Genomic DNA, 15,321 nt, shown 5'->3' on the forward strand with positions numbered 1-15,321 from the left:
TAGAAAACTCCCCTTTTCACCTTGTGGTTGTTTAAGTTTTCTTTGTTACGCTTATTGATTTTGATGCTAAACTTCTGTGGAACTCAAAGTAATCTGTGTTTCCTTTGTTACATGTTATGTGAGCAAAACTTTGTGGTCCACGTTTGTAGCTTCCAATTAGAAGGCAAATAAAGAAGAAGAAAAAAGTGGTATCTTTCTTTTTAGCCATTATAGGTGTTCAATTATCAGGAGACAATAAAATGAGAATTCTTACCTTAGATACGAAGATAATCTATCCTTTCTCCTTTTTGTGTGATATTACTCTTATATGACAAGTAAAGTCTTCTTATCATCATTCCCAAGAAACAATTGACAGGAAGTGAAGAATATAAGTAATGAATGCAAGGTAACTTGAATAAAAAGCCAAAAAAGGAGTTGAATTACAGGTTCCCACAGCTAAAAAAATTTGGTCTGTTGTATACAAGTGAATGCTATCCTCTATTAGAATACTGCAGAACATGGGCGTCTCTGGATTTTATCTTCAAATTATTTGGATCCTTGTGTTACAGGACCACTCTCATGATTGGGATAAACAAACTTTTTTAAATCAAATGGTTGAACTTGAAGTGTTATGTAACTTATGTTTGCTCTAGTCTCTCCAACATAACTAGTTATCTAACATGAGAAGATTGAAACCCATTATGGCTAATCTGTTTTTGTTTAATCTTACACTCATTACTCATGGCTTCCTCGCTCATCTATACATAGTAAAGGATCATGTATGGTAAGTAAATTGAATTTGATTATAAGAACAGACGACAGTCTTATAGTTATGACCCAAATAAAGTACTCTACTTGTTAAGAGAATGATATACAATTCTTGTAATGCTGGAAAATATATTGAAGCACTTATAAGTGCTGGTCTTTTTGTGGGAGGCATATTCCCTCACTGTCATGGACTCACAGTCATATGCGCCATTGCTACTTTTGCTGAATTGCTGAGTGAGTGAGTGTAGCGTAAGCTGACTTTCATCCTCTTCCATAAGAAAAGTTATATTCACTTTTTCCCTCGAAGTGACGGATGATGTCCGTTCACAGTTGTGTCAACCGATATCCAAACATAACCGAAGTATTTTCCATTGCATCACCTTCTTATGTGCACTCATATTTCATCCAATGTGCTGTTGTTTTAAGTATGCAATAAAAGGAGAATACTATGTACTTCTTTTACAACAATGTTGCCAAAATGGAGATCAAGTTACACTAACTGAAGAGAACCATGTCTGAACATTAGGATGTGTCTTATTTGCTACCAGTTTGGATTTAATCACTTAGTTTACTATCTTGACTTGAATCTACTTTAAATTCTATAAACTGTCTTATGGATGTGTAAGTGGTGCCCCTAAATCAGAGGACATCAAAATTTTGCATGGGATAATGATGTTACTCTAAAAAGCTTAATTAGTAGAAATATATGACATTATATCATCATGTGCTAGCTTCTAAATAATGTGCTACTGGGTAAATGTTTCTCCTCTGTGTCATAATTCAATGAGTAGGCGTAAAATCTAACATGTAAAATTCTATGAATCAAGGAAATGAAATACAACATCAGAATTTAGAACCATTTGCATTCATGAATACATGTTCTTTTTCTTTTCATACAATGTACATCTTTTGTAAACAATAACATCTTATGTTTTATGTATGAAGAGCATGACAGATATATGTACACGGAAATCATTGAAAAAAAAGACCATCTGAGTACAAAGAATAACGTTCATCTAGAATTCAAACAATCTATTTCTTTGATACATTAAATAGCACAACGTCTTCCAATCCTTTGTGAAGTTTCATGATCTTCAGAATCCTTTCCACGCATCAAGAACTTCATAGAAAACTTCAGAAATGAGATCCCTATCTGCATTCTGCAGGAAAGTATTGAAATCATCCTTGATTTCATATATTTTACCAAATTTCACAAGATAGCGGATGCAGCTCATCTTAAGTTTCATCAACTGATACAGCGACGCGTGCTGGAGCCTGTCAAGCACATTCTTTGTGTCAATATCTTCTAGGAGACTCTCATGGCATGCCTCTCTCAGATCAGATATGTCATACTTGTCGGCTGCATGCAGAAGGGCCAGCCTGTGCATTAGAAACTCTTCATTTTTTATGATTCCATAAAGATAATTGAGAAAAGCTTGGCAAGTTTCAATTGACATGTCTGAGATGTTTATAGTTGACAGCTCTTTCTCCTGAAGATTGTGTGAGAACATGCTGCAGAACACGGGTGAACGGGCAGCAAGTACAGCTCGATGAGCTCCTATAGTTCCATCAGAAGCATTGATGGTGATGTCTGTGTGGATTCCTTCTGTTAGCATTTTTCCAAGAGACTCTATGGCTTTTGCATTTGATCTTGTCTGAGTAAACCCTTCAGCCCAAATAGAGCAAGGTTCTCCACCCTGTATTGAAAATTCACATTCAAAATGAAAATATAAGAGAAACATTAAATGCATGTTTGGATCAACTTATCTTTTCTCAGAATCAATTCTAAGTTCTGACGCCAAGGAGTAGCTACTCACATAAGCTTCTTCTCACAATTAATTTTGACTTCAAAATCAACTGTTAGAAGGATTTCCAAACATGCGCTAACTTTATAATTGACTCAGGCAGGCTTAGCCTACTACTCTATTTTCACTAATCATCTTGCTTCATCATTGTTCATTATTCGTCATGACTGAAGAATGGGATTAATTATTAATGAAGTGCTCATAATTATAATAATGGAACCAATTAGTACCCTTAATTGATTTTAGCGAGACTTTCATATTCTGGTTGTCTTAAAGTACTTATCAATTGCAATGGATGCTACATAGACAACCAATGATAATGAGATATCTAGGTAGTACATACGTTTGGGGATGCAGTCTTCAAATCAAGGAACTCAACATCAATTATGAATTTCCCAGTAAGAGGAACCTCAATTGCCCAAACAAAGTCCTCATTGTTCTTGATCACTTTGTCTTTTATCTCTGTACCATACCAAAAATATCAATCAGTCAACATAAGAAACTGTTGAAAAAAAATATACTCAACTATACAACTACATACCAGAATCATAGATTGAATATTTTCTATCCACAAGAAAAAGTGAAAGAGAAAAAGTAAATCAGAACATTGATGACCTGGATGTGTGAGGGACTTGCGATCTCCAACAGAACTAACCACCCGAACAATAAAAGATGCAATTGGGGGATTGTCTCTTGTTAGATTGGATATCTCTGGGAACAATTTCACAAACAAAACCCTGTTCTTCTCCACCGACAAATGCCTTCAATTCACACAAAACAAAAACAAAACAGAGTAAGCCTCACACTCTCTGTTCCAATTTGGCATCAAACAACTAAAAATCTCAAAAGGGTCATCAAATAAATTGCATAAAAACAAACTTTCTCATATACCAAACATGTTATCACATAATTAAATCAATTTAGCCATGTGGGGTGTTTCAATTTTTCATTGATAAACCAACACAACACAACCCCACTTGTCAGTGTCCTCTGTTTCTGTTAACTAGTGTTCTGTCTCAAACATGACTAGTTTTCTGAGTTTTGTGTGTGTGTGTGTGTGTGTGTGTGTGTGAGAGAGAGAGAGAGAGAGAGAGAGAGAGAGAGAGAGAGATACCAATTCCACTTTCCGATCTTGAAAGGGTCAGATTTTCGGTAGGTGCAAGAAGCCAAGTTTTCGATTCTCCATTGAGCAAGACGAGGAGTGGTTTCAACCCTGTATGCAGAATCGCTCATCCTATTCGCAAAAGCCAGTGCTGCTGTGATTTCATGGATGCAATCCAAAATACCCTCCAACAAAAACTCTCCGTGCTTTCCCAGGTTGACTCTTTCTTCTTCTTCTCCAACAACCTTCACTCCTCATATGAAGATGCTCTGTTTCTCTCACTCACTCCTCTGTTCACTACTACTACTAGTGCCTTTTTCTTTTCTTATTTATTTGACAATAAGGAAGATATTTGGAAAAACATTCAATCCACGGTTCATGGGGTTTGATTATTTTGCAGTTTCCTTCTATGATTTCAACACGCAATGGTGACGGTGGGGTTGCTTTTACTCTTTTGATTTGATGGGGAGCTTTTTCCTGCTGATAAAAATATATTTTTAATCAGAGAGAGAGATTGATTTGTTGTTGGTTTTGTTTGTTGGCTTACACAACACTTTTATTGGTATGGGATGGTGATGGTGGATGTCGATGATAAATGTCAATTGGTTGGTTTGATTTTAGAAGGTCTCACATTACAATATATTGCTTGAACCAATAGGGAATCAAGATGAACCTTGGTTGTGTCATGTGTGTGAAGCTTGGAAGGGAGAAGAATATTTAATTTTGGGGTCCTTTGAAGCAAAGTATCTGTCCCTTAGAAATTTGACTAATTTTCCTAAACTGCCTTCATTTTTGGATTTGGGGACTTATGTCACATTGCCATAATTGATCACCTTCTTGATTCTCTCCACCTGTCTAAGGTTACAACCTTTCATCTTGTGATATTTAATGTGTGTGACTATTATCTTTTCATATTTTAATACGTGTGACACTTGTGATTTAATGTGAATGACATTATCTATGACATGCTGCATCAGTGACTATACTAACATGGATCCTTTACAACTAATTTTACTGTAATTCTGTTGTGAATTCTTAATTTTTAATTCTTATATTAAATGATTTAAATTGGTTAGTAAAAAATTTCAGGGTTAATCATCTAATAGGTCCCTGTCTTTGTCTCGCCGTCTCAAATTAGTCCCTCCCCGGAAAATTTGCAAATCTGGGTCCTCTCGAATAAGAGGACCCAGATTTGCAAATTTTCCGGGGAGGGACTAATTTCAGACGGCGAGACAAAGACAGGGACTTATTAGATGATTAACCCAAAATTTCATTTGTAAATTTTTTTTCACTTATCATTTTGCTGTTGAGGGTGCATGGCAAATGATCCATATTCGTGAGTATGCTCCCCTATGCTACAGTTAAGATGCAATTTGCAAACTACCTTCTGAAATGGGCCAGCCTTCTGATGTAGAGTCACAGAAAATTCAGTTTTATGGTGATATCGACCCATGCCTTTTTCTTGCTGTTACAAGTGGACCTGTGATTTATTTGCAAGTTGATTTCAGATTCTCTGTGTTGCCATAACCCTAAACATGTATTGATCAACTAGAGTTTTTTTTTTGGGCGTTCTCCCTTTACATAGGGAAGAAGAAATCAATGAAGAAAGAGAATAAGTGCGTTTGTGCTGAAGTCTTCACTCAAACTTAGTTTAAGAAGCACTACTACGTGATCTTGACAATATAGGCAATAGTGCAGCAAGTTTTCAAATAAAGTAATTCTAATATGAACCAGCTTTTCAGCCTAAGGAGAGGTTTCAATGTGCAAGTAATAGCATATTCATTGCTGAAATAACACCCTTAGTTCTTACCATTAATCAATTTCCATTATCATTTCAATTTTATATTTTCCATAATGGTGATGATTAAGTAACCCGATTTGTATCTTTGCTTTCCGTCACACCCAAGTTGATGCAATTCAACATGATTACTCTACATATAATAAAAGGAAAGAAATTGAAATACTTTACAATGTTCCATTACATACATAAGATGAGACAAAGCAGGGAACAGGGTATGGTGGTGACATTGAATGAGAGAGGTGGATTCTTGACATTCGATTGGTTAAAGTGAAAAGCCCAAACTTACTTTTCTTAGAAAATATATGGAAGCACTGTAGATAATTTTTTTAATGTATTATCGTCTATTGGCTACAAACCATCTAGGGATTAGGTTGGCTACCATTCATCTTGGCAATCAATAACCATTTTATTTCTTTTTTGATTTTAATCGACTTATCCTACCTCTGTTAGAGCAACTCCAATGGGGGTTGCTTAACCTGGTTCCTTAAGTTAAGCTGGGTTCCTTATTTTTCTCCCCCATTGGAGCTTGCTGAGGTGGCGTTGCTAACAGCTCAAAGCTAAGCAACGTTGCTTAAATAAGCAACGCTCCTTAACTTGCTGCAGCCATTAAAAAATTGCTTTTTCTCTTTCCATTCAGCAACAGCAACAACAGAATAATCGTTAAAAGAAGAGGGAAGAACAGATCAATGAACAAGCATATCCAACAATACAAGGAAACCCAGAAAAGAGATTTAAATTTCAGAAATTTCAACAACAATCCAAAATTTCAGAAATATATTACAGAAGGGGAAGGGAGATGAACACAGATTAAATTAAAATACACATTTTTTAAACAAATCAAAAGAATTACACAAAAATGGAGAGGATCTCCTCTGAACCAATGAGCCTTTGAGCCTCTGATTCAGCTACCGCCGACCTTTGAGCCTTCGAACCTCCGATCTCTGATCTGGAGGCTTGCATGTCCTCTGAACCTTTGAGGACGCTCGATTTGGGCCTCGATCTGGAGTTTGCCTTCGAACCTTTGAGCCTTTGAAAAGCGAACAGAGGAACGCCGAGAGAGAACGACAGAGAGCGAGAGAGAGAGCAGCATGGGCTTCGATTGAGAGTGAGAGAGAACGAGAGGGTTTCAGAGGAACATGGCTACATGGATGATCTGGGAAAGGAAAGGGCCACGACGGTTGTGGTCTGAGCGAGAGGGTTTCAGAGAACGATTGAGTCCGTAAGAAAGACATGGCTACATGAACGAGAGGGTTGGAGGTGGAGAAAGGAGGGGACAGTTTCGAATCGAAGAGGGTTGACAGGAAAGGAGGTGGAGAAAGGAAAGGGCCACCGCTGTTGTGGTCTGAGCTTTGAAGTGAGAGAGAGAAAGAGGGTTTGTGAAGTGAAGGAGAAAAAAAAGAGAGAGTGGGAGAGTAAAGTGAAGGAAGCTTCGAGAATGCTTCTGCGTTCTGTTGCGTTTTGAGATTCATTGTGAGTAGGTCGGTGCGTTTTGAGCCTCATTGAGTCTGGGTCGGTGCGTTTTGTGCCTCATTGTGAGTGGGTCGGTGCGTTTTGTGCCTCATTGTGAGTGGGTCGGTGCAGAAGATTACTTGAGGATGGTGCAAGAGAGCCAACAACAATCTGATGACACCGTTAGGCGAAGAAGAAAGGTGATAGAGCGATCCCGTGAAGAAGGTCACAATCGATTGTTCAACGACTACTTTTCTGAAACCCCTGTATTCACAGAAACCCAATTCCGACGAAGGTTTCGAATGCGAAGGGAGTTGTTTCTTAGAATTGTAGAAGCACTTGGCAATCATGACAATTATTTTCAAATGAGGGTTGATGCCGTACGTAAAAAAGGTCTTTCACCATTACAAAAGTGCACCGCCGCTATTCGTATGTTGGCATACGGATCACCTGCTGACAATCTGGATGAGTATGTAAGAATTGGTGAAAGTACTGCAATTGAGTGCTTAGAGAGATTTGTAACGGGTGTGAATGAAATATTTGCAGCCCATTACTTGAGGAGACCGAACAAAGAGGACATTACACGCCTACTACAAATGGGGGAGTCTCGTGGATTTCCAGGTATGTTGGGTTCCATTGACTGTATGCATTCGGAATGGAAAAATTGTCCAGTTGCATGGAAATGTCAGTATTCTCGAGGTGATCATGGCAAACCCACAATCATGCTTGAAGCAGTGGCATCACAAGACTTGTGGATTTGGCATGCTTTTTTTGGCATTGCAGGTTCTAACAATGATATCAATGTGCTAAACCAATCTGATGTGTTTACCAATGTGTTGAATGGCACAGCTCCTGAAGTGCACTACGAGGTGAACAGAACACAATATCATATGGGTTACTATCTAGCGGATGGTATCTATCCCGAGTGGGCTACATTTGTCAAGACAATCCCAATGCCACAAGGAGAAAAAAGACAATTGTTTGCCAAAGCACAAGAAGGAGCAAGAAAGGATGTTGAGCGCGCATTTGGAGTACTCCAATCTCGATTTGCAATTATTCGTGGCCCATCACGCTTTTGGCATGTGAATACCATGAAACAAATAATGTATGCATGCATTATATTGCATAACATGATTGTTGAAGATGAACGTGAGGGGTATAATGGTAATTTTGTTTACGACCAAGTAGACAATGACATCATAACCGCTGAAGTATCTAATGGTCCTATCCCTTCATTTGCAACATTCTTAGAAAGAAGAGGTCATATGAGTCAAAGAGAAATCCATCGCCAACTTCAAGCAGACTTGGTGGAACATATTTGGGAGCTCTCCGAAAGTAGGAATAATGAAATTTAATCTTTGAGAGAGTTTTCATTATTTTTTATTTTGCAATGAATTGTATCTTATTTCGAACTTAATTATATAATATAATGTAATGCATTTTGTTTGAATTTTTTTTAAATACCATGTCCAATTTTAAATATATTTATATTGTTATAAATATTAATTAATATTTAAATTTAAGTCATGCTTAGTTGGAAATAAAAAATATAAACATATGAGGTACAGTGGGGTCCAACTAAAAGTAAAATAAGCAACCACGCACTAGAGTGAATTATGCATGGGTTGCTTATGAGTTGTTTAAATCCCATGTGGCAGTCTGGGCCCACCAGAATAGCATTTAAGCAACCCAATAAGCAACCATGCATTGGAGATGCTCTTACTCATGAATGAAAGGGGAACTGGCCTATCCCCAGTATTATCTTATCCATGAATAAAACTATAAAAGCTATATATTATGATTTCCACTAGCTAGGGTAAGTGGATGAATACTTGGAGACAAATAATGTGGCGAAGGGTAATATACACTGGCTTTGGCTTTTATGTCTTGTATCGATACCTCAAAGGTTATTGGATCTATTATTGTTTGATGTGGCCTGAAGGATTTACAGCTAAGTGGACTCCTTATTCGCCAGTTGAGATGATAAAATGCAAGTTTTATCTAGTTCAACTTACAGCCGAGCAGACCTAAGTCGACACATTTATAACACCATAGAAAGGATACTTACAAATAACCATTATTTCAGAAAACTTACATAAAGACTTCATCAAGGTACAACACCTCGCGTAAGACCCTGGCCACGCATATAAATAAGTTTAACTGTTCATTTACATAAGCATTTCAGATTTGGCTATCTGATTGTTCTACTATGACTTTGAGCTTCTCTCTTGATGCTCTCATATTGACTTGAATGATAGAGTGCCTTTACAGGTACCTCCACGTTGTGTCAACACTTCACCACTATGTCGAATGATCCTTCTGGACAATGCACCACTATGTCGAATAATCCATAACATCTTGCAACTTAGATTTAGTAAGAACATTTTGGTATCGTTAGTGGAAATTTGGAATTAACTCTTATCGCAAATCAATCACAATCCAAACTATTTGGAATAATGATCCCTTCACACCTCTCTTTGAGGTGGAGAGAGGTGGAATGAGGAGAGAGATAGGAAGAAAAGAAAAAGTAAGAGAGAGAATTGAAAGTATGAGATATGATAGATGATAAGATGAGAGAGATAGAAATAAAAAGAGGTGAAAATGAAGTGTTTAAAAAATAAGATGTGTATATATCATTATTGGGCATAAATTTTGACATTGTCAAGATGAAATGATTTTTAAAAAATAAAAATAAAAGAGATAAAATAAAATATGAATGGTAGCTACCTTTCCTCTTGTAGCCAAAAATTATGAATGGTAGCTGATATAAGTCCTAATTTTTTATTTGCACCTAGGGTCGTTTGCTCGAGTTAAATGTAAGTGATCATTATTATTTGAATATTGGTATACATTATTTCGTTTGCACCTAGGGTATGTATTATTATGAATTTATGATTATCATTTTACTATCTTAGATTCTTAATAAAGGCTTTTGCTTCAAAATTAGATTCTCCTATCAACATATCTGGGTCTACACATAATGGAGTGGATGACACGTATAGTATCTACTTATTGTGAATATAAATAAAATAATCAAATAATAACAACAAAATAAATAGTCTTTGAAAAGGATCCAATTTAAAATTGTGCAATTCGATGATGTGGCTCGATCAATCAATACGGGTATAATTATGGTAGCATTTTGAATAATATATATATAAGTAATTAGCAAAAAAAGAATAATATATATAAGTATATTAGGCCCTGTAATAAAAATTGAAAGACCTTTTAATATCTTTATATTGAGTTAAATGATTCTTTTTAGATAGAGTAAAGTACACTCACCCCCTTAAGGTTTGTTAGAATTACACTCCACCCCATTCTTATCTAAAATCTACATCCCACCCCATTTTATATAGAGGGAAATTTAGTGACGAAAAATATTCTTCATTAATAATTAGTTATTATTTAAATTGTTAATCAATAATTTCAAAAAAAAAATTCAATATAATCCAATAAATTTAAAAATGAAAACATCACAATCCTCCTCATTCTCTCAATCGTGTTTTTCCTCCGTAAATTCACAATGCAAATTATGCAATAGCACACCTGCCCGATTTACAAACCATATCTCGAACATAGTGAAACATGTGTTTTCATATTTGGTAATAATTCAATTTTAATCAAAATAATATCTTTATACCTCCAATTTTCAAAATTGGGTTGTAGGCCAAAAAAGCAACACAAATGGGTGAAGAAAATAAAGAAACAAAATTATGAAAATATGAAGTGGATCTGAGGTTATTAGAGCCCAACGAGGCGGTGAAGCATCGTTTTTAACAAAATCCAACAATATCTTAGACCAACAGAGCGTTCGCTCACAACTTAAAGGGGTGAAATTCACAAGAAGTAGTTGAACAAGTGGCTTTAGGGATGTGCGATTCACGTTCTGGGGTTCAGGTCGCAACAAAACTTTGAGGCATGGTGGTGCCATGTGGTTTCACATTGTGGGACAGTGGAGCCGTGTTAAAGGGAGTAAAGGCCTGGCGGTGGCCGTTTGTGGTGAGAAATATGATTTGGAGATAGATGGGACGTGGACTTAACAGACAGAGTGGATGATTTTTTTAAATTTAATTCAGTAAAATTATTTTCATAAATTAATGTATTTTTTTTTCGTTCCATCGGAAAACTCATAAATTAATGTATGATAGTGTATATGCATTAAATTTATTTAAATTTTTACTAATTAGTAATTAGTTTTTAGTAGTGACGAATTTGTTTTCGTCACTAAATTTTACCTTTATAAAAAATGGGGTGGAGTGTAGATTTTTAAAAAGAATGGGGTGGAGTGTCATTCTTACAAATCTTGAGGGGGTGAGTTAGAGCTGTCAATATGGGTTCCAACCCGCGAGCCAGCTCGACGGGTTGGCTAAATGAGCCGGGTTGAATTGGTTAAATTCCAGCTCGAAAAGAACTTGGGTTAGTGCAACCCGGCTCGTTTAACCCGCGGGTTAAACGGGCCAACCCGCGGGTCAAGCGAGCCAACCCGTCGGGTTAGAGTTATTTTTTATTAAAAAATTTATTTTATTTGTCTTTAATTTAAGGTTAGTTTTATGGATTACTTTTAGATAGAAAAATTGAAATTTTCATTTCTTTAAATTTGAGACAATTTTTTGTGTTTTATTTATTGTTATTCTATTATTTATCTTATTTTAAATGTGACAGTAAAATAATTGTGTTTTTAAATCTTATCAACTAAATTATTTTACTATATTTTGTAACCAAAAAGTTACTTTATTATATTTCAAATGTGACATACAAATTAATGGGTTGATAAACCTCTTTCTTATGAGTTGTTACCAATTTCTTTAAGCATTTTTGTGAAATTATTTTTTTAAAACATTTTCTAATCCAATTTATCTATTTTTTATATTTTTTTTCACCCAACCCGCGAGCCAGCCCGCCAACCCGCGAGCTCGTAGCGAGCCGGGTTGGGTTCATATTTTCCTGGCTCGTTAAGGCCCCGGGTTGACACAACCCAACCCATACGGGCTGACCCATATGGGCCGGGCTGGCCCGTATTGACAGCTCTAGGGTGAGTGTATTTTACTCTTTTAGATACAATATTTAACAATTAAAAATCCTTTATTGAAGTAATAAAAAATAAAATGTCAGAAGTGGGATTTGAACCCACGCTCTCTCACGAGAACCAGAACTTGAGTCTGGCGCCTTAGACCACTCGGCCATCCTGACTTGTTGATGGAATATTCATATTAAATATATAAATTATATGTAATTTAGCGTGATAATCTTCAGAAACTGTCTCAAAATCAAAATAAAATCAATTTCCTCTTTTGGGCTTCTTATTTGTCTTTCGTGTTATAGAAACCCATTGGACCCATCAACTATAAAGGCTTGCAACCAGTTTGCTCAAACTTTTTTGTTACTATTAATTAATTAACAAACCTTCCAACAAAATAATAATAATTGACAAACCAAATGTGATAGTCTAAAAGTAAAAACAGGTTATTGCCCTAACTTATTTTTAAATTATATTTTCAATTAGTTAATTGTATTGTATAATACAATTCAAGAATAAAGAATGTTGAAAAGAATGAAAAGAAGTGTTAATGATACAACTAGAAAATAGAACAGGTCAATCACACTAGTAAAGGAGCTTCATTAGTCCAAGCAGACATTAGAGACCATAATACATTCCCACAAATCCTCTTATTACTTTAAAAAGAAAACATTATATGAAAAGTAAATACATTAAACCTCATTTCAAAGAATTTTTTTGAGTTTAACTTAAACATAAGGGGCCCTAAACATAATCACTTAAACAAAATGTTTGGGTAAGTTTACAAAAATAGCCTAAACTCCCTTATCGGTTATTTTGAGCTTATTTTCATAAACTCTTCAAATTTGCCCATGAATGAGCACTTTATACCTATACTAGTCCTTTTACCCGTGCGATGCACGGGGATATTCATTTTTGTTTTTAGTATGATTCTTTTTTAATTTTGTGTTTTTAGAGTTATTTTATAGATTAATATAACTAAATTTATTTTAAATCATAAATTTGAATTTTATTTTACTGAGTGCACACATTAGTGACCCTTTAATGTGTAGAGCCCGTGTAGAGCCCGTAGTTACAGATATAACCTCAAGAAATTGAAAATTGCTTTCAAATCTCTTCACCAAAAGCTTTCTTCACTGTAAAAAAAGGGAGATAGGTCATATTCCAATCTATAGGAGTTTAACCGACTTTAAAGGAATAAGACTGATGAAGATGACATTTAACTTACAATTAGAGACTCGCATTTTAATGGAAGAGTTGTTACTCCTTGATTTAATCACGAATAAAAGATAAAAATAAAATAAAATCATAAGAATGGGTCCCATTGTCGGATATTCTGCACTAAATATTGTACACAAACTTAAATAGCAATTATCATGTCTTTTAGTAGCCAGTTATTTGGCAGTTTAAAAAGTTCTAAAATATAAAAAACAAATAGTGAAAAGGGATAGGATAGGACACAATGATGATTTACATGCAAATTGGTTATTTGGTTACTTGATTTGCTTCATATGCCCATCATCTGAAGATACTCCAGATGCTAAGTCAGCATGACATCCAAAGCCTACATAATTTTTCTGCTTTTTAGTTTATGTGGCTGGCCAAGTTGTAACTGAAACTGCCTTCTTTTCAGTATGAAGGTAACTTCCTTGCATTTAGTCAAGAGCCATGTTGAGTGTATAGTCATAGGGATGCAAAAAGGAGGAGCACGCCAGAAATGGGGAAGGGGGATATCATATCATAAGATTTGTAGATTTGCTGAAACTGCATCTCACATTTGCTCCCTTGGTACTGAAACACAATAAAACACCAAAATCAATGTTTTTGTCTTCTAAAAAATAGCATCCCCCTCTCAGATTAATCCAATGATCAAATAACATCAAGCACTCAAATTTCAAAGAGACAAAGTAAGCAGCTGCATTAGAGAAAAGAAAGGAGAGAATTTCATTAAATCATACTTAACCTCAGTCAAGTAAATGGAAAATGGAAAAGCAATCCAGGTGGGCATGGGAACAATAGTAAATATTAAAAGAACCCTCAGTCAACGAATATGCATAAAACCTGCAGAGTAAGGTGTCTAAAAGCATCCTTAACCTCAAATTGAGAGGCACTTGGTTGGACTCTTAATGTCCCAAATAATAAATCACCTAATTTACATCATCTATATTCTGTCTCCTTTTTTATAACCCCTACATAACCCAAGAATTAGATCACATACTGAGGTAGCCTAGCTACTTGGTGGTAAAAAGTAGTCTAATTAACAGGTACTAACAGAGAGATAATTTATAAAGCTAAAAAAAAGTTATATAACTTTTTTCACTGATTTTGTTCAGTTTAGACTTCTGAAAGTACTGCATAGTGCATAGTGAAAGTCACACCACAACACACATACAATGCACAAATAGACAACTAAGAATCAAACAACTATGAATAGGGATGAGGTCTATAACTGCATTACAGGGCTTACCTTTCAAAACTGTCACCGTCCTCAAAGCAATTGAACATAGTACCCACTAATTACCTGAAAATAGGATAGAATAATTATAAAGAAAAATTGAAAGACAAAAAAAGGCTAAAGAGAAATCAACAAAAGAGAAAGGACTCTGAAAGAAACAAATGAACTACAACATTAAAGAAAGTGTAGCACCAAAAAGTAAAGCAAAGAACGAAAGGAAGTGAACAACATTAGAGTCACACATACTCAACAAAATGCAGAAAGCTTTGCATAAAAAGATTAAAAGAATGCTTTAAAGAAATTAGAATGCAAAAAATAAACCAAAGAAGGAACAAAATGTTTATCTGGAATCATATAAAGATTTTCTCTCCATCCATTATTCTTTATTTCCATTCTTAATCATTTTTACACATGACATAGCATTCCCCTCATATTCACTTCCTCCCATTCCAAGATCTACTTGTTCCCTTTTGAGCACCCAACTCTTGTATCATGACAAACCCTCATGCATAAAAAAATTCTGTGTTAAAGAGCAGTGTTTGCTTCCAAACATCTGAATCAAGTTTTCCAATGACATGGAGATGAGATTCTTGTATATTTCATCGAAATTAACTCCAAGAGCTGCTTCTTGTGCTTGTAAAGTAACCCCCAACATCTAAGGGGCAGGATTATAACCATTATTAATTTTTGGCACTCCATTAATTTCCTAGATCATGCACATCTTACTTTGACGTAAAAACTGAGTGATAATACAGATAGTATTTAGCACTAATTCAGTAATTAGAGATACTGATGCTGACCTCCAAGTAATTGATCATATGAGAACACTGCCAGCCTAAAGGCCCCACATATTTTCTCACCTTTATGCTTCAAGAGAAGTATCTGTGATATCACAATATAGAAGCTTAGCCTTGAGATATGAATAAAAATGTTACAATAGCA

At 35.4% G+C, this 15,321-nt stretch overlaps 2 protein-coding genes and 1 non-coding gene across 3 annotated transcripts; 1 reads left to right on the forward strand and 2 right to left on the reverse strand.

Moving 5' to 3' along the window:
* Nucleotides 1-1,578: 1,578 nt before the first annotated feature.
* Nucleotides 1,579-4,290, reverse strand: LOC130723183 (BTB/POZ domain-containing protein At1g55760). The gene is made up of 4 exons (XM_057574143.1): nucleotides 3,667-4,290; nucleotides 3,168-3,313; nucleotides 2,896-3,014; nucleotides 1,579-2,444 (listed from the first exon to the last, which is right to left on the reverse strand). Exons 1-4 carry the CDS (start codon nucleotides 3,783-3,785, stop codon nucleotides 1,842-1,844), a joined length of 987 nt encoding a protein of 328 aa, XP_057430126.1. The 5' UTR covers nucleotides 3,786-4,290; the 3' UTR covers nucleotides 1,579-1,841.
* A 2,750-nt stretch (nucleotides 4,291-7,040) lies between these two features.
* Nucleotides 7,041-8,311, forward strand: LOC130724612 (uncharacterized). Its single transcript, XM_057575885.1, has one exon. The coding sequence runs from the start codon at nucleotides 7,051-7,053 to the stop codon at nucleotides 8,257-8,259; it is 1,209 nt and encodes a 402-aa protein (XP_057431868.1). The 5' UTR covers nucleotides 7,041-7,050; the 3' UTR covers nucleotides 8,260-8,311.
* Nucleotides 8,312-12,013: 3,702 nt separating this feature from the next.
* Nucleotides 12,014-12,097, reverse strand: TRNAL-CAA (transfer RNA leucine (anticodon CAA)). Its single transcript has one exon. It is a non-coding gene; the product is annotated as a tRNA-Leu (tRNA).
* Between the last annotated feature and the right edge of the window lie 3,224 nt (nucleotides 12,098-15,321).

This window comes from Lotus japonicus, chromosome 6, assembly GCF_012489685.1.
Source record: "Lotus japonicus ecotype B-129 chromosome 6, LjGifu_v1.2".
NCBI lineage: Eukaryota > Viridiplantae > Streptophyta > Magnoliopsida > Fabales > Fabaceae > Lotus > Lotus japonicus.